General features: G+C 44.0%; 1 protein-coding gene across 3 annotated transcripts in view; it reads right to left on the bottom strand.

The window, feature by feature from the left end:
• ARNT2 (aryl hydrocarbon receptor nuclear translocator 2) overlaps positions 1-22,665 on the bottom strand; it is a 203,047-nt gene extending 180,382 nt beyond the window's left edge. The window contains exon 1 of one of the 3 annotated variants that reach the window (XM_063652821.1): positions 22,384-22,665. In XM_063652821.1, the coding sequence (XP_063508891.1) occupies positions 22,384-22,414 (31 nt within the window). In that variant the 5' untranslated portion in view covers positions 22,415-22,665. The remainder of the gene's footprint in view (positions 1-22,383) is intronic. The other 2 variants (XM_054450823.2, XM_054450819.2) reach the window with 2 other exon arrangements.
• Between the last annotated feature and the right edge of the window lie 116 nt (positions 22,666-22,781).

Here is a 22,781-nt window from a genome sequence, read left to right as displayed (position 1 = left end):
CCACCCAAAATTCATATGTTGAAGTCCTAACCCCCAATGTGACAATATTTGGAAATGAGGCCTTTGGGAGATAGTAAGGTTTATATGAGGTCATGAATGAGGGTGGAGCTTCCATGATAGGATGAAAAGAAGATATACCAGACAGCTCGCTTCCCCGCTCCCTCTGCCACGTGAGGACATAGGAAGAAGGTGGCTGTCTGCAAGCCAGGAAGAGAGCCCTAACCAGGAATCAAATCAGCTGGCCCCTTGATATTAAACTTCCCAGCCTCCGAACAGTGAGAAGATAAATCTTTGTTGTTTAAACCACCCAGTCTATAGTATTTTGTTTGGGCAGCCTGAGCTGACTGACACAACTGGTCCATAGCACCTAACCAGAAGGATATTTTTAATTCATGAAATGGGTTCCTCTAAACAAGATAATTTAACCAGGTCAACAGCAGTGAAATCTCCTTTCCTCTTCATGGACTCCAAGAGAGGAACAACCCAGTAACAAACAATCATGGCCTTGCATGAACCAAGCCCCTCCTTCCCTTAGCCCTACCCGCTCCCATGCAGTAGCCTTGGGACACAGCGGCAATAGAGACTGTGTTTTGCTATGGATTCTGGTGGCAGCCTGGGGCCGCTGTGATGGCTGCTATATCTATCCTATTAAGTTGATACTCTAAAACTCAGCTCTACTCCCCCAGCTGTGCTCAAAACAAGAAATACAGGGACCAACAGGACCATGGTGTGGTTCAGAAGCTACCAGCAAACCACATGTATCTCAACAAGGAGGAGAGATCTCAAGAATCTTCTACTTTGGTCACAGAAGGAGCTAGGCAACCAATCACATTTCTATCTTTTCTCTTGTATCCATGCATCCAATAAATGGTATTCTCCTCTTTTTTAAATGTCCAGTTCTAAAGAGTACTTAATTCAATTGAGCATTTTGCTGCTTCACTGAAATAGCAATCTTCATTGAAGAGAGTGAAAAAGAAATGCATCTTATAGAGTTTCTTTTCTTTTCGAGATAGTCTTCCTCTGTTGCCCACGCTGGAGTGCAGTGACGAGACCCTAGCTCACTGCAGCCTTGAACTCCTGAGCTCAAGAATTCTTCCGCCTCAGCCCCCTTACTCTGCACAGTAGTTGGGACCACAGGTGTGAACCACCATGCCTAGCTAATTTTTTAAAGATTTTTATCACAGACAAGGTCTCACTATGTTGCCCAGGCTGGTCTCGAGCACCTGGGCTTAAGTGATCCTCCTGCCTTGGCCTCCCAAAATGTTGGGATTACAGGCATGAGCTACTATGCCTGGCCCGCTTCCTACAGATTCTCAAAAAAAAAAAAAAAAACTCCGAAACAGGTGGAGGGTGAGGGGAGGGAAATTAGAAAATGGGTCAATAAGTGCAGCAAACCACCACGGCACACACATACGTATGTAACAAACCTGCACGTTCTCCACATGTATCCCATTTTTTTGGAAAAAATAAAAGCAAAACAAAACAAATGAACTAAAAAGACTGTAATATTTACACATTCAGATATTTCTATCTTTAACCTCTGGGTTGAACATTCAGTCTGCTAAAGTTTCTCTCAATATTTTTATTGATTTAGGTTTATATTTAAATTTTTAAGCAAATTGGAATTTTAGTATATGATATTTCTTTTGTCTCAGAAGGATAGCCACTAGTTTCATTATTATTTTTAAATAAATTATCCTTTCTTCACTCAAAAAAAAAAAACCCAAAACAAAAAATGACCACCATTTTGGAGCCATACTTGCAGAAACAGTAAGTCTTCTGTATATTTCAGAAGTCAAAGATTGCACAACACTCTAGGATCCTCCAAAGGGTATTCTTGCTGTGAGTTACTTGGAGATATGTTTGAGTCTCTGCTCATCTTTCTTGACAGAAACAAGGCTACTGTGAGCAGCTCTTCGATAAAACAAAAACCAATGTGCCAAGACTCGGCCACAGGTGGGCAGATATGGCCTATTATCCCAAGTTTGTACAAGCATGTTCATGATACAGTTTTATTTTAATAATTCGTTTGTTGACTATCTCATGTGTTCCTTCAACTTCAACCCCTTTTGCTACAAAAAAAAGGATTTATTTTGCGCAAGGAACTAGATAAAATTCATGTCAGATTCTTAGAAGCAACCATAGATATAGGCAGCCCCACTTTACTGTCTTCAAAACAAAGATTCCGGGTTTCAATTCCTGCCGAAGCCTGAACTGGTAAGACAAATTAGAAATCCATTCTCTGTTTACCTATTTTTTTTTTGAGGGCTGTTTTGGAAGAAAACAGTATAAACTGTTTTGTCAACAAACCAAAGAAAAATTATGACTCAGATCACTGAAAGGGAAAGGTTCCAGGCAATAGTGAAGCAGTAAGAACACAACCACTTTGACTTTCACTCACAGGTACATTTTTTGTTTGATGATTACAGACAAAAGAATGCCATAATAAAACCAAGTGGGACATGGGCAATACCTCTGCCATGGCTGGACTGTGAGGCACTAAGAGAGAGGTAACATCTGACTAGAAGAGCAGCCTGTGGAGGGAGGGACCTGACTTGGCCACTTTATCATCCTGCCAAAGTGGGCCAGCCTCCGAACATCTTGGATGAGGACATCTTCCCAATAAAAGTGGAAATGAAATGTCACAAAATAAAACCTCATGGGAGTGGTGTGCAAACCACATGAAGTCTGAAACCTGTGACACAAAAGTACCTCGCCAACGAGGCATAGACATCTGTTGTACTGCCTGTCCTGTCCCCGTCTCCCTTCTGGGGACAACCCAGAGAACCCTGCCTGAGGAATGTTCCCTCTCTCACCCACAGTCCTTGTGGCCCAGGTAAGTCTGACCCCATGAGGGTTCCTGGGGTATATACATGCCCAGATCTGGTCAGGCATAGCATGGCGTTCCCTGGCAACAGGGCCTGGTTCAGGAATATCATGCAGGGCTATTCTACCTAAGACCCCTGCTGGAGTTCCCATTGGTAAGATGCAACTGGACCACCACTTGGATAGAACCTGCCTGAGAATAAAACCAACACAAGGTGGGGAAAGCTAAGGGACCACAAGGAAGAGAAACAGTGCCTTAAGTAATTGCTAGCACTCTTGGATATTTACTTGAAGCCAAACGCTCACCTGGATATCCTAGTTTTATGAAAAATTCCTTTATGGATTGTCTAAGAGTTAGTTTGAACTGGGCTGTCTGTCTTTGGAGCTGAAAGAATCTTGACCAATATAGTATGGCTCTCTCTCTCTCTGTGTCTCTTTCTCCCTCTCTTTCACACACACACACAAAGTATCATCAAAAGCTTCACTGACCACACTACAAATTCTAGCATATTTGCAGAAAGATCTCACTACTAATAATGGATGGGAATTAGCAATCTCACTTACTAATATGGATCTTAGCAAATCAAATTCAGCATATCTTTTAATAACAATATTAAAAGAACCATGCAGTGTTACCATGTGCCTTTTATTCCAGGAAGATACATATAGCTCAACCTTGGGAAATCTATCAATAGTTCAAATAAGTATATATATACACATGCTTATCTCAGTAGACACTGAAAAAATACATTAGACATAACTGATTATGTGACTCACAATCACATAGTGAGCGTGCCCAGTGTAAGCAACGTGTACTTGGGTTAGGAATTCCTGTGTGTTTCCACACTAACTCCTCAATGCTGCCACTGCTCAGATCCGTTGAGCATCAGTCCTCAACTCTTTGTGGAAATGATCTTCAGGTCTAGGATGATGGTGACGATGACCCAATGATGGTAACAGCTAATGTTTACTGGGCACAGATGCTATTAGGTGCTGCACGAAACACATTTCACGTGTCCTCTCATGTACACACAACTGCTTTATGAGGTAGGTATCATTATTATTATTATTCTCATTTTACAAGAAATCAAAGCAAAGAGACTAAGAACCTGCATGAAGTCACACAGCTAAGTGACAGAGCAGAAATATGCAAACCAACATACATTTGATTTAAAAGCAAATGCTTTTAATTACATAATATAAAGTATGATACGTAAGTTAGGAACACATTTTCTTTTTAATATTTTTACTCTATTATAAATTACAAGACCAAAAAGGTGAAGAAATACACTTACACAAAAAGTGATAATCATAGTTAACTTTTTGGTATACGTAAATCCAGACTCTTCTCCTTACATACATAAATACAAGTAAGTGTAGAAATATTTAATATGAATAATATCATATGTTGGTGGTTGTACACTCTATATGCCTTAATTATTACTCTAGAAATATTATTATACTTACTTAGTAAAAGTTTAATAGTTCTAAATTACACAGCTTTACCTCTGATCACCTCACAAAGTACTTGCTGTTATTACTGATAGCCAAAGCATGTTTATCTTTATTCTTGTGCTCATTATTTCCTTCGGTCACTGCATCTGAGAACTTCCATTTGAGGTCACTTACCATCTTCCAGAAGTACACCTTTAGAAGTTCCTTTAGTGAGGTCTCAAATCCTCTCAATTTTTTATCCAAAAATGTTTTTATCTCCTCATTCTTAAAAGATAAATTGTCTAAGTATAGAATTGTAGGTTTATAATTATTTTCAACTAGCATATTAAAATATTGTATTGTCATCTGGCATGCATGATCACTGTTTAGAAGTCATTCATCAATCTAATTGCTGCTCCTGTATAGGTGATATGTCTGCTGTTTGTTACTGCTTCTAAGTTTTTCTCTTTGTTATTTTCTATTTTCCCTACATTTAGTTTAGGTTTGAACATCTTTTTATTTATCTCACTTGGAATTTGTTGTTGCTCCTGAATCTGAGGCTCAATGACTTTCATCCATTCTGAAAAATTATCAGCCTCTTCTCTTTGAATCTTAATACACCTAAATTCCCTGTTCTCTCTACCATCTCTAACTGAAACTCTAACTTACATACGAAGGAGGAGGTCTCACCTCTCTGTCTCCCAGCCACTCTTTTATATTTTCGAACTCTGATTCTGTGCTGAATTCTCTATAATTTCTTTCATTCTACTTTCTAAGTCATTAATTCTCTATTCATCTGTGTTGAGTAGCTATTTAATTCATCCATGCTTTACTAATTCTGTTTATTTTTCAATGCTGTAATTTCCTGACAGCCCACTTGGACTAAAGGACTGCCAGCCAGCTGACTGCCTTCAACTGGACCCTGAAACCTGGTAATGAGTGTCTCACTATGAACCACAATTAAAAGAATATCAGAGATTAGCTTCCAATTTTCCTGAGCTGCATAAGACCCAAGGTGTCATAAATGACCCTAGAAAAAAGGTGCACCTTCCTCAAAACAAATGATGAGACTGGATGTTCAAACAGCCAAGCTGGAAGAAATAGGTTGGGTTTAATTTGATGGAGAAAATCCAACAATAAGATGGGGTTTGCACTCAGCTACCATCAGACAATTCATATCACCTATACAATGTCATTTGGTGCATTGTTTCAAAACTAGTGAACTATAGGTTAAAAATGACTTTCTTTGTACCATTAAGTACTTTTTGACATGTATTTTTATTGATTTTAATATTGTGATGACAGCTCTCCTTCCTTCCTTCTTTCTTTCCCTCCCTTCCTCCCTCCCTTCCTTCCTTCCTTTCTTTTCTTTTCTTTCTATTTCAATAGCTTTCGGGTACAACTGGTTTTTGGATACATGGATGAATTGTACAGTGAAGGCTGAAATTTTAGTGCACTTGTTGCCCAAGTAGTGTGCATCGTACTCAATATACAGTTTTTTAGCCCTCACTCCCTCCACCCTTCTGAGTCTCCAACATCCGTTATACCACCCTGTATGCCCCTGCATATCCATAGCTTAGATCTCGCTTCTGAGAACATAAGGTATTTGGTTTTCCACTCCTGAGTTACTTCACTTAGAATAATGGCCTCCAGCTCCATCCAAGTTGCTCCAAAAGGCATTATTTTGATCTTTTTTATGGCTGAGTAGTATTCCATGGTGTATATATACCAAATTTTCTTTATCCCCTCATCGGTTGATGAGTACTTAGGTTGGTTCTCTATCTTTGCAATTGTGAATTGTGCTGTAATAAACATATGTGTGCATGTGCTGTTTTGACATAATGACTTCTTTTGCCTTTGGGTAGATACTCAGTAACTGCCAAACCTTTTGCATTAGTCCCTTGTTATCTTTCACCTTCCGTGCTTTCAGTTACCCAAGGTCAACCATCCCAGGAGTGATTATGTTCTTACCATCTCATCTCACTGACTCTTCTAGGGCAGGTAGTAAGCCACTTTTATTGGAGTGAACATATGTACATATATATATTCATTCTAATACATTCATTCCTATATATATTCATTCTAATAAAAATATATATTCACATATAATTCTTTTTATATGTCCATAATATATATTCATATGTTCATAATATATATATTCATATGTTCATTTTATATATAGTCATACAGATGCTCTCCACTTCTGATGGGATTACATTTCAATAAACCCATGGTAAATTGAAAATATCGTAAGTCAAAAATGCATTTAATACATCTAACCTACCAAACATCCTAGCTTAGCCTACTTTAAACATGCACAGAACACTTTCAGTATATATCCAATAAATTACACGAGACACTAAACACTTTATTATAAAATAGGCTTTGTGTCAGATGATCTGGCCTAAAATCTTGGGAGAGTACTGTACCGAATATCAATAGTCCAGGAAAAGATCAAAATTCAGAATTTGAAGAACAGTTTCTGCTGAATGCATATCACTTTATAACCATCATAAAGTCAAAAATCTTAAGTGAAACCCTTGTAAGCTGGGGACCATCTATATAGTCAATACATATATTCATATGTTCATAGGGTCTTTTTTTTAAACTAAAAAGAGGGGCTGATAGAAGAAGAGTTAAAAGACAGATCCAGAATGTGAGTTCTGGTGTGAGATGATAAAACGTGGAGACAGGCTCAGAGAAATACGTGGATGGCTGGTTGCATGGGGAGTTGCGGGTGCTGTGACCATCGGCAGCCTATCCTCCCATTGCCCCAGGCTCCCCAACTCAGACGGAGCCCGCCACCATCTCCTCCAAGGCTCTTCAGGCTCCACCCCTTAACCTAAGATCCTCTGGTGAGAGCCTTACACTGCGTTCCAAAGCAAAGCCTGCCCTGCTGTTCAAGGCTGACCTGCTGCCAGGCAGAGGAAGACCATTTGTGTTTATCTCCCAAATACCATGGAAATTCCCTGAGAACCAGCACGGTGTCTATTCAGCTTTTTCTCCCGGGACTTTCCAGGACCCTGCCACATGAGAGGTGCTTTCATGCCAACCCTTCATGTTATAGATAAAAAAAATGAAAGCCCAAAGAGAAAAGGTAGGGGTGTCCCAGGGCACCATGCCGTGTCAATGCCAGGACTGGGCCACTGATTCCTCTTCCTACCCTCTCACACTGCTGGATGCCTAGTTAACACCTCTGGTTCATTTCTCTTCAGCACAGTCCACTCATTAATTATCTCCCTTCTCCCTCCAGACCACCCAGGGAAAGCCAGTGTGACAGTGGAAAGAAGGTACACTTGGGATCAGGCAAATCCATGTGTTAAGATCAGCGTTTCAAGGCTCAGTTCGACCATCTTTATTTCCTCACCTGTGAAATGGGGCGATTGAGCCCAGCCATCCAGAACCAGGTGACTTAGCTGGCATTGGACAGTACTAGCTTACTGCTGCCCCTGCCTCAGTGGACCTGAAGGGGATCTGGGCCAGCAGTATCAGCATCACTGGAACTTGTTAGAAATGCCAATCTCACCCCAGCCCACTCCCACCCCTGAACTACTGACTCCAAAACTGAGATGGGGCAGCATTTTGTGTTTTTACAAGCCCTCCTGGTGATCGCTGGGTCAACTTTGCAAATCACTGAGGTACCTATTTGACCACGCCATCTAGTGGCAGACAGACCTAACAGACCCTGCGTTCTGAAATATTCAGCTTGGAGGACTCCGGAAGATGCTCCCCTCAAGAAGCCTCTAAATGCATGAAGGCACAGACTCTGTCATTCTTTCCACCCAGTGTATTCCCAGCACCTAAGCACTGTGATGAATGAAGGGCAGATATTTAATAAATATTTATTGAATGAATGAATGAGGATAAATGAATGAACTTGAAAAAAGGGGCACATGTCCTAACTCCTAGTCTGTCCATAAAGTGTTGTACAAAACTTGATTGTCTTGGGACTCAGCCTGAGGCCCAGCAGGGCCAGGTAAGGAGGTACAAGGAGCCAGCCAGCTACAGAGGTAAGTTTCAGATGTGCAGGCAGACCCGAAACAGCATCCGTCCCACAGCACAGCAGCCTAGCCCCAGACCCAACAGAGGATCCATAGAGAGTGGTCAGATCCCATCTGGTCTGTCTAGGGCATGGGAGGGGCCAAGAGGAAGAACAGTCCTTGGACAATGGGACCCTCACCCCCCTCTATCAGTGAGGACAGGGAAGGAGGAGTGGGTGATGAGGGCATTGCTGGTCTGCATTCAGCTGCAGAAGTCAGGACAGAAGAATGGTCCAGCAAATGGAGAGGGGTGGTGAGAAGACTGCCACAGCACAACAGGGACAGAAGGAAGCAGCCAGATCCAGGAGGTTCAGGAAAGGGACAAATCCAAGGTCGCCACTGTCCTTCTTCCCAGGGCAGTGCAAGGTAGGAACAGCAGAGGCAGGGCCTAGAGGCTCTTCCTGCAGTGGAACTGGGAATGCCCAGAGCAGGGACAGCTTATGATCCTGCACACACCCAGCAGACTCAGAGTGCCAGGGAAGATGGGGCTTGCTGTTTCATGAGAGACCCCCTCTCTTCAACAAGCACATCTGGTTTTTCCTCCCCAACTTTTCACTGCTGGGCTGGAAAGATGCCTTTCAATCCCAAACCCTGTGCCATGTTCCACACTACTAGGGTGGTGCTGAGAGAAACAAGTAGTGCTTACAGAGCACCTACTGTGTGCCAGGTACCATCCCAAACATTGGTAAATATAACCATGCCACAATCAAATGAGGTGAGTGCTGTGATCACCCCCCATTTTACATATAAGGCAACAGCAGGAACAAGAGAGCAACCAGCCACCCACACACTACGGTCCCCTGGTCCACCAGGCCATGCAATGCCTTGTCCACCTCTGAATCCCAAGCATACAGAACAGCCCTAGTGCATGGCCAGTACCCAACAGAGGAGCCACCTCATTTCACAGCTGAGAAAATGGATGCGTTCGATGTCTATACTGTCTCCTAGTGGATTGTGTTAACTACTAGGTAGACCAAACATTTCCACCTCATCCTGTTTCTTTGGGTCTTTAAAAAAAGGGAGGCGGTTGGGGAGAAGGAGGAAAAGAAGGAAGGAAAAAAGGAGCAGGAGAGGGTGAGGAGGGAAAGAGAAGAGAGAGAGAGAAAGAGAGAGAAAGGGAGGGGAGAAGGAGAAAAGAAAAAGGAGAAGGAAGAGAAGGAGGAGGGAGGAGAAGAAGCAGAGGGGGGATGGGAAGGAGAGGGAGAATTCTCAGACTGGAAAATTCGGCAAGTTTCTGCAGCCAAATTATAACCTCCCAAATTTGGCTTTTAAGTCACTAAGTCAGGCAACAAAAGGTGATCTCTTTTTATGAAGCCACAGTAAAACGCAAATTTGTTTTCAAGTGAAACTTAAAAGAAATCATAAATTAATTTCCTAAAATGAATGCAAATACACATCTAAACCTAGATATGCACCAGCAACCAAGAACGGGACAAATCACACACTAATTACTGTTTGAATGAAGATCCAGTTGTTAATTGCAGTGTGTTTCGGCATTCCATGTGAGCAACTTACCTGAAAAGCTTTTCAATTTGTATGTCAGGAAAGTTGGTAATTAAACACTTCAACTCCCTATTGACTTTATTAGAGATATGATCATCTTTGCATAGTTTGCTTATAATTATTTTATTTGTTAAATGAAATTGATACTTAGTTTAGGAAAGTGTTAATGTTACAACTTAAAAAAAAAAAAAAAACCCTGGGACCTGTACTCAACAAGAAGCATGTAAAGCTGTCTATACTCGCAAATGGTGTATAGGACCCAAAGATGAGGTCTGCCAAGCATGTAAATGGCATCTTAAATGACTAATCGTCTTTCCTTAGTCTTGTCTACACACGACCTTGACTTCATCAACAGAAAGACTCACTTTTAAATGATTGTTAAAAGTAACCCTGTGATACAACTGCACTTTTGGGGTATTCTTGCCAAAAAAATTAAAATTTTAGAAAAGCGCAACTCCAATGCAATTGTGAGGCAACATCAGACAAAACCAAACTGAGAGACATTTTGCAAAATAACTGGCCTATACTTGGCAAAAATGTTAAGGTCATGAAAAACAAAAACAAAAAAAAAAAACAAACTGAGAAATTAGTCCAGAATTAAAGGACACTAAAGAGACATCAGAACTTAATGTAACTTATAATCCTGGATTAAACCCTGAACCTGAAAAATCATTTTTTTTGTTATGAGGAACAATTGGTGAAAATTGAATAAGGTCTGTGGATTAGATAATGCTATTACATTAATGCCAACTTCCTGATTTTTGTCATAAATTGTAGTTACGTGGGAAAATGTCCTTATTCTTAGGAAATAATATACGTTGAAGCATTTAGAGTTAGAAGGCACATTGCGTATGCCACTCATTCTCAAGTGGCACAGTGAGAGAGAGAGAGAGACAGAGAGAGACAGAGAAAAAAAACTGATAAAGCCAACATGGTAAAATAGCAACACAATGGGGGAATCTGGGGGAAAAGTATACAAGAGCTTTCTGTATTGTTCCTGCAACTTGTCTGTAAACCTGAAATAAGTTCAGCATAAAACATTACCAAAAACACAAAACCTTGTGATGGGCACATCTCTTTTCATTTGTTTGGGATCTGGAGGATGTGGAGACCAATTCATTCATTCATTCATTCATTATTCAACAAATATTTTTTAAGCATCAAGTATGTGCCAGACCTTACTCAAGGTGTTGGGGACACAGCAGTGGAGAGGGGGTGGGGGGAAGGCAAAGTTCTGACTGCGGGGGGAAATGAAGCAACTTGGAAGTTTCTGGCAAATCCCCATCTCCCTTGGAGGTCTTGAGCTCAAGGTGCCTTAAACTCAACCAAATGCCTGATCTTCCCCCAACCCCCACCAAAAAGCCCAAAATATCTGGATCTCATCCAGTATTTTCTAGCTGGGGATATGATAGCCTATCCACCCAGTGGTCAAATCAGGAACACTACCACTCCCTCTCTCATCTCTGATATCTGGTCCATCACTTACTCTCTTGGTTCGATTGTTTCTCCTCCTAAGTATCTGAAAGATCCATTTATTGCTGTGCACATCCAATGTTACGTGGACCGGGCCTCCACGTCCCTCACGTGGACTTCCGAAATGGCCTCCGGGCAGGCCTCCCTCCTCACCAGACTGCTGCCAATAAGCATGTCCTTCATTCCGCAGCCAGAGAGCTTTTCAGAACCCACCTCTGATCACATCACTCCCCCACTCACCACACTTCAATGGCCTCCTGTTGCATTTGGAAACAAAGACTCCTTTCTTTCACAATACTTATTATTTAATAAATGGCTGACTCTCCTGCCACACAGGAAAGCTCTGTGAAAGCAGAAACCACGCCTGGGTTTGCACACTACTGTGAGCACACGGTTGGCATTCAATTAATATTTGTTTAATTAGGTGGATAAGCAATTAAAATAATTAATGTCTGACTTGGGCCAATGAATGGATAGTGGTGCCACTCGCTGCCACAGGGGACATAGCGGGAGGAGGAAATATGTGGGAGAGGTGGGCTTTGCAGAATCTGTGGGACACCACAGACCCAGCAAGCAGCTGGGAATAAGGCCTGCAGTTTGTGACACTGACTAGGAAAAGGCACACACTGGTCCTGAAATGTGCTGCATACCCGGAACAGTCTTCAGCATCTTTCCTTGCCTGCAGGAAAGAAATGGAGGGCGTCTACATTCTCCTCTGTTCACCAATGGTTGGTCAGTCATTTGCATAAATTTGCATAAGTGTCCAGTGCTGCCTGTGTTAGAGACTGATGGAACACACACGTAGCCAACCTGTTTTATGCCACATCTTTCCAACCCACCCCCACCGCACCACCACCACCAGCACTGAGCACAGCACCCTTTGTGCAGGGAATAGAAGTGGTGTTCAGGGAGGTTGGCTGAACTGAATTGGAAGTTTTCTGGCGTGAAATATTTTCAAAAAAAAAAGAGAGAGAGAGAGAGAACACAGCTGTGATCCTTGATCACATTCATTCATTTTATTCTTTGGGGGACTTGGAATCCATCAAGCATATCAAATTATGGCAAACGATTCCAGACTATGCCTCATTTCAAACTGCTGATGGGATAGAAACATCAATGCTGTTCTAAAAATAATAATAAAATAACTTTTTGCAGTTCTGTTATTTCACATTTAAATTAACTTCCATCACAGATTTCATAATTATCTCAAAAGCATCATCTTGCTTTTAAAGCTGTCACATTCTCTTGACATGTTTTAAAGGGGCCAGCCGTTTATTATCTGGGGCCACACGTCCTTGTGAAACTCCTGGGGTTTTCTTCTAGTTGTCACTGCCCAGAGGTCTACAGAGTTTTGTTCCCATAGACCAGAGTTTCTCAACCTTGGCACTACTGACATTTGAGGCTGGATAAGTTCTTTGTTGTGGGGGGCTGCCCTGTACACAGTAGGATGTTTAGCAGCATCCCTGGCTTCTGCCCATAGATGCCAGTAGCACCCCCACTCCCTGGAGGTGTGGCAACCAAGAATGTTTCCAGACATTGCAAATGCCCCCAGTTGAGAAGCACTGTGTGGATACATGTTTGGCCTCTGTGCCCAGGTTTCTCGCATGTCCTGCCACCCAACTTAGAGGTCTATGGAAGATAAGAAAGACAATACTATTTTGTGTGGCTATTAATTTAAAAATTGGTGCACCAATTAAATTTGGCTTCCTCTTCCTCTAAGTCTGGAACTCAGCTCATCTACTGACCTCTAGAAAGGGCAACTGTGTAACTTTCCTGGCCTCCCTTCAGTGATTTAATAATTTCAGTGGCTTTTTAAACTGCTGTTAGGGTAATTGGGTGGTCCAAGCCAAAAGAGGCAGGAAGTTGCCTTACTCAACAGGCAGAGTATATGGAAGGCCACCCTCCTCTCCTTTGGCCCCACCTCCCTCGCTCAGCCACCAGTAAGGCCTTCAGCTAATCTGTCTCTTGGAAGGCCTGGCTCTACCCGAAGAGCTGGGTTTCTACCCAGGCCAACTCCTCTGGTGCTCCCACCCTGGACATGGCACCCCTGAATCTTCCCAGGCTGTCCTACCTCAGAGTCTTTCCTTTTGCCACCTGAGCCTGGATAGAGAGATGCCTAGTTCCACCTGCAGCTGCTCTCCACTTTTTTAGAGTTGTTGGAAGAAAAGTAGGGATGGCCAAATCAGAAACAAACACATTTATCCTCAGTTACTAACAACTCCTGAATGTGCATTTGAAACAGGAATAACCACCACGGCCTGTCTAATGGTATCACAGGCAGGCAGGCAGGACCAGAAATCACCTCGCCGCATGCTCTCTAAGCCCTGGGACCACCCTGTCAGCCAGGTGGTCTGGTTGGAAGTGTGTAGATCAATCCTAGGAGGATGTGTGGACAATAGATGGTGAGCAAAGGTTTCCGGGTAAATTAGTGGCACCAGCGTTTGAGAAAGGCCATATGGAGGAGGCGAATTGGTAAGGGAGGGGGTGGAGGGAGAACAATGGGGCCTCAGATGAGAACCCAGGTTGGCATGGAGAGCCCAGTCATGGGGCCCCTGCAGTGGCCCACTGAGGCCATCAGAGGCTCTCTGCCTGTTGAGTAAGGCAACTTCTTGCCTGTTTTGACCTGGACCAATTACCCTAACAGCAATTAATAAAAAAGCCACTGAAATTATTAAATCACTGAAAGGAGGCCGGGAAAGGTACACAGTTGCCCTTTATAGACATCAGTAGATGATCTGAGTTGCAGACTTACAGGCAACAGGGCCTGGCCTGGGTTGCCGGAACCTGCCAAGGATAGGGGGCACAGCGTCTAGGTGTAGGACCTGCTCATCCACCTACCTGCTGGGGACTCCAGATAAATCTCTGAGCCTCTCTCTGAGCCTCTGTTCTAACCTTTGTGGACAGCAGTATAAAATAAAAGTATATAAATCCATTTGACTGTTCAATTCTACTTCAAAGAATTGACAATAAAGAAAAAATCATGTGTTTATATATTCATTCATATACGGGGATGTTCAATACAATGGTGTGTACAATTCTGGCAAACAGAAAATCACACCAAATATTATATGCCCAGATATAAGAAAGTGAGTTAACGAATTATGACACAGCCATAAACAGGATATCATGCAGCTTCTCAAATCAGTATTCTTCACAGCATATACCATTAATGAAGGGAAAAAAAGGATGACAAAACAATATGCTCGAAATAATTCTATTTTGTTATATATACATATATATATACACACACACAATATTTAGAAAAAAGTCTATAAGGATATATGCAAAATTGTTATGGGTGGTAGAATTATCTTAGTGTTTTTGTGCATTTTCCAAATTTTTTACAATCACCACAGATCTTTATTGTGGGGGAAGAGTGGTTGTGGTGAAGAAAGCAACCAACTCCTCAGCAGGGGCTAGGAGAAGAGCTCCAACCTCCGCTTTGTATGTTCTCACAATGAAACCAAAACAGTAAGAGATATCCCATGTTTTCATACAGTGTACAAAAGCAGGAAGTACCTATTTGTAAACATTTTGGCATTTTTGTAGATTTCCCTGAAGAAAATGGTCAAATTGTTATAGACTTGGCAGCCACAGAGTCTCTGCTTATTTGCAAAGAGCCTCAGCTTCCAACTCTAAAGCCTGCACTATTCAATCAGAGGGCAATGAATGCATCTTTTGACCTTGTTGCTGCCTTCCTGAATGCTGTTAGGGTGGCTGAATCTCAAAGCCAGCCTGGAGTCTGTCTTATCAGTAACTGCTGGTAATTAAGCAAGCCATGTCAACAGTTTCACACACAACACAGAAGGCAGTAAATGGGAGGATCCCACTTCCCTTCTGAGAAGACCCTGTGGGACTGTAACACGGAACCTACCACTACCACCAGCCAGTCTCCAAGCTATCACCTACCCTTCTTCTGGGAAGAATGCTGAGCTTTGTGTGTCCAAGGTATCAGGTAGGTGTAGGACCTCCTCATCCACCCACCTGCTGAGGACTCGAGATAAGTCTCTGAGCCTCTCTGAGACTCTGGTCTAACCTTTGTGGACAGCAGTATAAAATAAAAATATATAAATACATTTGACTGTTCAATTCCGACCTAACCTTCTTCTGGGACGAATGATGAGCTTTGTGTGTCCAAGGCTCCTTATTATAAAGTCTAGAGGAACTAGTTTGCATAGGGATTATCTTGGTAGGATTTTCAGATCAAAATCAATTTCCCAAATAAAAGTCAGAATCTCAATTAGACAGCTCTGGCCTATTTTGTTACAGAGACCCACAAATATAGGATATATGCTTTGTTTCCTTCAAGGGAGTCATTGAAAGGCAGCCACATACAAAATATAAGACAGTTCCCTGGCATCCCTCCATTTATTCATTAACAAAACCGTACTGGGTATCTATTGTATGGGAAGCAATATGGTAGGTGCCAGGGCTGCCATACTGTTGGATACATTCCCTGCCCTCACAGGGCTTCCAGTCAGGTATCGATCAAATAACTACACAATTTACATGAGGCGAAGTGCTCCAGAAGCAAAGTACAGCTTTATGGGGCCCTGGAAGAACGCATGATAGGTACATTTTACCTGGATAAAGGGATCAGGATAGATTTCCCTAATGGAGTAAGAATTCAAGCTGAGACCAGAAGAAAAATAGGAACTGGACATGAAAATGGTCAGAAGTGAGGAGGGGGTAAGGGTACGGAAAGAGGGACAGAGAGCAATTAATCATTCCAAGAAGAGGGACACAACATAAACAAGAGCCCTCAATTGGAAAGGAGCTTGGCTAAAACTGAGAAATAACTTTTCTTTATTGAATAAAGAGTTTCGTGTGGTGAGCTAGTCCAACAGCCTGACCTGCCCCACAAAAGGAGGGAAAGAGAAAGAGAGAGAGAGAGAGAGATGGTAGACAGATGATAGGTAGGTAGATAGATGATAGATAGATAGATAGATAGATAGATAAAAATGAATGGATTGCTGGATCTGGAAAAGATGCAGAAATAATCTCCCTATGACCTTGTGTCTTAGTGAATCCCAATAAAGACAGACAATAAAGCAGTAAATGCAAGCATTGCTTGGGAACTATGGTACTTGGACCAAAAGCTCCATGTTCTGTGAACTAACTTACCCCAAGGAAAGCATTTAGAGAACCTGGTAAATGGCTGGCTAACATCCTTCTTCGTTTCTTTCTCCAGCCCAGATCTCTGGAAACATGTGTCCCACTGCCTCCATGACAGTTTCACTTGCTTGTCTCACAAGCAGCTCAACTCAGCTGTCCAATACTGAAGCCTGGAGCACACCTCACAGGCCCCCTGCCTCTCATTAACTTCCTGTCACCTCTAACCACCCAGGTGTCGGACAGAAAGCTGGGAATCATCTTTGACTCTTCCCCTAACTCCTTACCATGAAGTCATGATGATTCCGCCCCAAGCAGGACATGTCATGCCCAAGGGATGGACAGGGAAGTAACTGGTGCCCCTGGAGTTGTTCAGCATGGCATCCCTGCCCCCAGTATAACTCAAATCCACCTCTCTCTCTCCATCTCTACTGACAGCCCCTGGCCTAAGTTAGCACCATCTAACTGGAGTCTTGCTTTTCCTCCCGCTTCAGTCCAATTGGCTCTCCACACAGCAGCCAGAAGCAGCATTTAAAAGTGCAGGTCAGATCACGTCCCTTGCTCAAACCCCCTTCAGTAGATTTCCAGCGCTTTTTTAAAATGAAGTCTCAGCCCCTAACCCAAAAGTGGTCCCCCGTGAGCTGGCCTCTACCGCAGCTCCAGCTTCTCACACCACTTTCACCCTTGCTCCCTGTTCTCCAGCTCTTCCCACTCAGGGCCTTTGAAGGGGCTCTTCCTTGTGCCTGGAACGCTCTTCCTCACATTTCTCTTCATTCCTCGGAGCTTGACTCAAGGGTCAACTCCTCAGAGAGGCTTTCGCTGACTTCAGATGGCCTTTGCTAATCCTCTAATTTAGGTTCCTTGGTTATTTTATCTCGGGGGATCATTTCTTCATAACATTTACACATTTCATAACTAACCCAATTGTGTTACTCCTTTGTGACTATTTATCTTGCTAGCAAGCAGCATGATGGTAGGAGGTATACCTAATTTGCTCACCACAGTGATCCCAGAACCAAGATCAGTCCCCAGCACATAGCAGTTACTCAATAAGTATTAGCCCATAGCAGCTTCATTCGTCATAATTGCCAAAACTTAGAAGCAACCAAGATATCCTTCAGTAGGTGAATGAATAAATAAACTGTGGTACATCCAGACAATGGAATATTCTTTGGCACCAAAACGAATGAGCTATCAAGCCACTAAAAGATACGGAGAAAATGTAAATGCACATTATTAAGTGAAAAATGCCAGTTTGAAAAGGCTACGTAATGCATGAATCCAATTATATGACTTTCTGGAAAAGGCAAAACTATGGAGACAGTAAAAACATCAGTGGCTGCCAAGAATTCGGAAGTGGGAGGAATGAATAGGTGGAGCATGAAGAATTTTTAGGGCAGTGAAAATACTCTGCATGATATTATAACAGTAGATATAAGTCATATACATTTGTCCAACCCATAGAATGTCTACCATCAAGAGTGAATCCTAATGTGAACTATGGACTTTGGGTGATAATGATGTGTCGTTGTAGGTTCATCAATTGTAACACGTGTACTACTCTGCTGGGGAATGTTGATCATGGGGGAGGCTGTGCATGTGTGGGGGCAGGGGATATATGAGGAATCGCTGTGCCTTCCTTTCAATTTTGCTGTGAACCTAAAACTGCTCTAAAAAAGGAGCCTTTAAAAATTAACTTTTTAAAATTCATTAATTAATTAAAATAAATACATACTGAAGGAATAAATAAACCTCTTTTTTCAGATATCACTTCTTCCTTTTTTTCTTTCTTTTGATGAAAGCCAAAATGCCATCAGCTCATTTTTTTCTTATAAGTCCATAAAAGAATGATGTGTCCTGCAATTGATGGGCTCGTAGATTCAATGAAGGACAGGATATAGAGAAATTGGGCTGAACTGTACGTCCAGCTGGTTTGGCTGTTCCAGCCCTACTCAAGGCAGGACAGCTTGCAAGCATAGTGCACACGTCTCAAAGGCTCAAAACCTACCCACATTCTTAGGTATCCTGCTGAGTCCCCAAGGGCACTGAGGAAGCAACCACTTGACAGTATCCCATATTTTCACAAATCTTGTCTGCCTCACACCCCAGCCATCCGTGCAAAATGACCGTTCCTAAATTCTCTGTAAGTCAAAATCTCTGTCTTCAAAAGGCCCACGTTCAGAAGTTACCTCCCGTAAGACTTCCTCTGGCTCCCCACGATGATATGAACACGACTAGTCAACATTCATTTCATTCCACCTGGTGTTATTAAGTTAGTCTACTTATGCCTCCCCTACTAGACTTAGAACTCCCTGAGGTCAAGAAATATTCTCCCTCATCTCCACATTGCTGTGCTCCCTGCAGACAGCTTGGCATATCAAAGATATTCAATCAGTTCAACAAGCTGATTCAAATGTCCCTCCATCTAAGGCAATTTGTCCAGAGAATCTTCCTGCACTATACAATTAATTCCAAATTGAAATGCCAAAGACCAGAAACCTGGAAGTGGGGAAAAAATCCAATAATTGATTTCAGAAAAAAAGTGGAATTCCAAATCTCTTAAAACATAATTTTGAAATCCTTTAAAACATACAAGCCTTATTAATTACTTTGCAAATACTCAACTCAGAGAATGTCCACATAATGCTTAATTCCTAATGATTACTGGTCTGAATTTGTAGCTGATTCCCTCATGCTTAAATTACAAAAGATTAAGATGGAACAATGACATTGGGGAAACAATCTCCTTCTTAATTGTGCCATTTCAGCTGCAAATACCCTTTTATGTATATAACTAATTCAAACCTTCACTACTTCCTATACATCAGAAACACTTAAATGTCATTCAAAAAGGTAGCAAAACCAGTAACACACACACACACAGACACACAAAACGGAAGATTCTATGACTTCACTCTCTAGTCTAAAGGATTTATGTCATTCCTGGCCAGAGAGAAAAGAGAAAATCAGCCAATACAACAGTTTCAGTGACCAACGTAAGGACTGTAAATGACCCAGAAGGAGGGGGTACCAGGGGCCACAGGATATGAGAAATATAGCCAGGACTGTCATAGCAGAAGTCATGAGGAGAATATCTGGGAGCCCAATCCTTTCTTCTCCTCTCCCAGAGTAGCTGGTAGAATCCTAACCTAAAACCCCAACAGGGGACCTTGAAGGAGCAGATTCCAAATTTGGACCTGGATTATATCAACAGAGTAACATGAGTAACATGAGTGTGAAGACCCCAACATCATCAGTCACCAACAAGACCCTAGAGAATCCCCACTACACATCACAGAAGAGTGTCATTATAAATGGTTCTGCTGTTGTGAAGTGATCAGCTGGGAAAAAGGGAACAAGTCGGGGGGTGGGGAGGTGACTGGCTGTGGCCTTTGTACCCTGGACACGAACTAGCAGCAGAAATAAATCCTGGTGCTTCCCCGTCCATTTGGTTCTGTTTACCAAGCTCTTATTCTTTGCAAAGCAACCATATCTGGGGAAAGGAGGCAGGCAGAAAAAGGAATTCAAAGAAGTCTCACAAGCCCATGTGAGGTAGGCTCTGGGTGACAAGCTTGGGTACCATGGCTCTTTTTGTTGTAAATTGCCCATAGAATCTGAACTCTCTCTCTTTGGCTCAAACCCTGAGCCATGTCCGTTGAAATTAAACCCTTTCTCCCAAAGAAGAAGATGGAGATTCACATGGGGCAAGAATAACACATCCCCACAGATTGTCCTCAGGGGACCAGTAAAAGAAATGATGGTAAAAGGAAAGGTGATCACCTCAAGGAATTTTCACTTGGGAAATTATCACCATGCTGAAGATCTCTGGTGTAGCTGTCAACAGAGAAAAGCATCTGTCAAGCTGGCCAAGTGTTGACTAACAACGCAAACAATACCCTGTGCTTGTACCATTCAAGTCTCCTGCACAGGCTTTCCTGTGCTCCACACCACTGGGCCAGGGGCAGCTACTCCATCTTTAGTCCATGTAGCTCATGGAGCAATGTAATGGACAAAACAGTTTTAAACAATGATGTCCTGGCATAGAAATTATGTAAATCACCAGGGATTTTATTCCTGTTCCCAATGTAAACCCATGTTAGACTAAAATATCTTCATTTAACTTCTTTTGCTCTTTCTAATTTCATAACATTTACATCTATCAATTTTCTATTGATTTTGAAGTAATTGAATGAGTTGAAATTGCAGCTTCAGTCGCAGGCAAACTGGCACAGATGTGTTTTCAGACCAGCCACGTTCCTCCTCAGAGTTCTGGACAGAGGCCTCCTTGTCTGTTCTTCCAAGAGTCCCTATTTCTGCTGATGGAACTGCCTTCCTTGGAATTACACAGGCTCTTCACCTTGGTGTCTCCATGAACACCTCCCGTTTGTCTCTTCTTGGCCTCCTCCTTTACTCTTACTCCAAATCTAATCAGTGCCAAATCTGGAACTCCTCTACCCTGCCCAGTGGTGCATTCCTTCCTCTCTGGTCCAGCCATGGCCTCCCCAGCACCTGCCTCATTTCATGCTGGCCTCCCTGTCTCAAGTCTTGTTCCCTCCTTACCATGTTTCCTAGACATAGCTGACAAATTAATCTTCCAGAAAAAGTCATCATGCGATTTCTTTGTTCAATACCATTGAGGTCTCTCTCTCTTTTTCCATTTTATTTTATTTTTCTGGTTCTTAGGAAGTGTGCAGAGGACTCTCCCTCAATGTGGAGAGAGAGAGTCCATATTCCTCAGTCTGTCCTTTAAAGCCTGGTCACATCCAAACAACTCAGTGTTAAATCCCACCGCTGCCTCTTATATCCCCAGTGCACCAACCACTCACTGACCTCTGCACAAGCTTAGAGCAAGTCCACTGTCATTTATGCCTGCAATGCTCCTCTGCTACTGGCTCTGTATATTCAAACATTCCGGTTTTCAAGGTTCAGCCGAAACGTCCAATCTCCAGAAGCCTTCCCTGGCCGCCTTAGATGAAAGGGATCTTTCATTCCTAATTCTATGATGAGAGACACTTTTCTTTGCTAGGCATTGGTGTTCCTCCCCCGACCCTCCCTATCTCCAACACATTACCTCCCTCTGCTGGGAATTTCCTGGGGGCCGCCCTCTGTGACTCTCCCTGCATCTTCCACAGGGACCTAGCAACCTGCCGTGCCCACAGCAGCCTCTGCACAACACCCAAAAGTTTGTACTAGCTTAGATGTTCACGTTTCTCTTCTCCCACACCCTGCTCATCAGGCAGGGAACTTTCCCAACGAAAACGGAACTTCCCTACTACAATACCAAAACAGGTCAATGTTGCCACTTGATCAAGAACTCTTCCATTTTTGAAATATTTCCTAATGAGCTCAGTTGTCACAGACTGCACCCTGGGGACAGGTCAGCCCAGAAAGCAGAGGACGTCACCTGGGCAGGACCAGGGCTGCTCCACGCTGGTGACCACACGCTGGGTGTTTTGTGCCCCTGGAGGGTTAGGACACACAGCAGCCAGTCGCAAAGGGCGCAAAGGACCAGCGCTTAGTGGGCGGGGCGGGCAGGGGAGAGTCCCGGGAGTTGTACCCTGTTGAATCCCGGCTCCAAACTTTTCCCTCCGTCAGCGCGGAGCCCTCCACCAGCCAGGACTGGCTGACGCCGTGATGCCACAAAACCCAGGACCGGAAGAGAAAAATGCGTGGGCTGGGGAAGGCAAAGGCGGTTATTTTCGGAACTTTGGGGGCTCCTGGGCCGGCCCTTCGGGTTCCCGAGGATGCGAGGCCAGCGTCCGGCCGCCCGCGGGTCGGGACCGGCGCCTGCCCGGGACCGGATGGGCAGCGATCGGGATGCAGATGCCGCTCTGGTGCTGATGCTGCGGCTGCCGCGCAGTGACAGCCGCTCCACCACCCACCGCGCCGAGCTGCGGCTCCGCGCCCCCGGGGGCGCCCGGCGCGCCTGGTCCGCTCCGGCCCCGGGCAAGGCCTGCGGGCTGCGGCTAGCGGCGGGGCCCAGGCCGCTACTCACCCGGAGGGTTGACCGCCGCCGGGGTTGCCATCTTGCTCGGAGGATAGGCGCCCGCTTGGTAGGGGCGCGGGAGGGGCGGCGCGAAGCCCGGCGCGAAGCCCCGGGGACCCGGGTCAGGCCCAGGCGCCGCCGCCGCCACACAAAGGACGGCGCGGGCGGGCGGCGCTCCCTCCGCTCTCCCCGCCGCCGCGGCCGCTCGCCGTCCCCGCCTTTCTCTCCTCCTCCTCCCCCTCCTCGGCCTCCTCCTCCCGGTTCAGCCTTTGTCGCGCGGCGGGGGGCGCCCGGCCCGCGGCTCCCCGGTCAGAGCGGTAGCACCGCGAGACTTGGGGCTGCGGGCGGCGGGACCCCCAAGTTGGGCGCCGGCGACTGGCGGGGGCAGAGGGCCGGGCGCTCCCTCG

The sequence above is a fragment of the Pongo pygmaeus genome, chromosome 16 (genome assembly GCF_028885625.2).
Source record: "Pongo pygmaeus isolate AG05252 chromosome 16, NHGRI_mPonPyg2-v2.0_pri, whole genome shotgun sequence".
NCBI classification, from domain to species: domain Eukaryota; kingdom Metazoa; phylum Chordata; class Mammalia; order Primates; family Hominidae; genus Pongo; species Pongo pygmaeus.
Note: the sequence above shows the minus strand (reverse complement) of the source record. Positions and strands in the feature narration are given on the sequence as shown.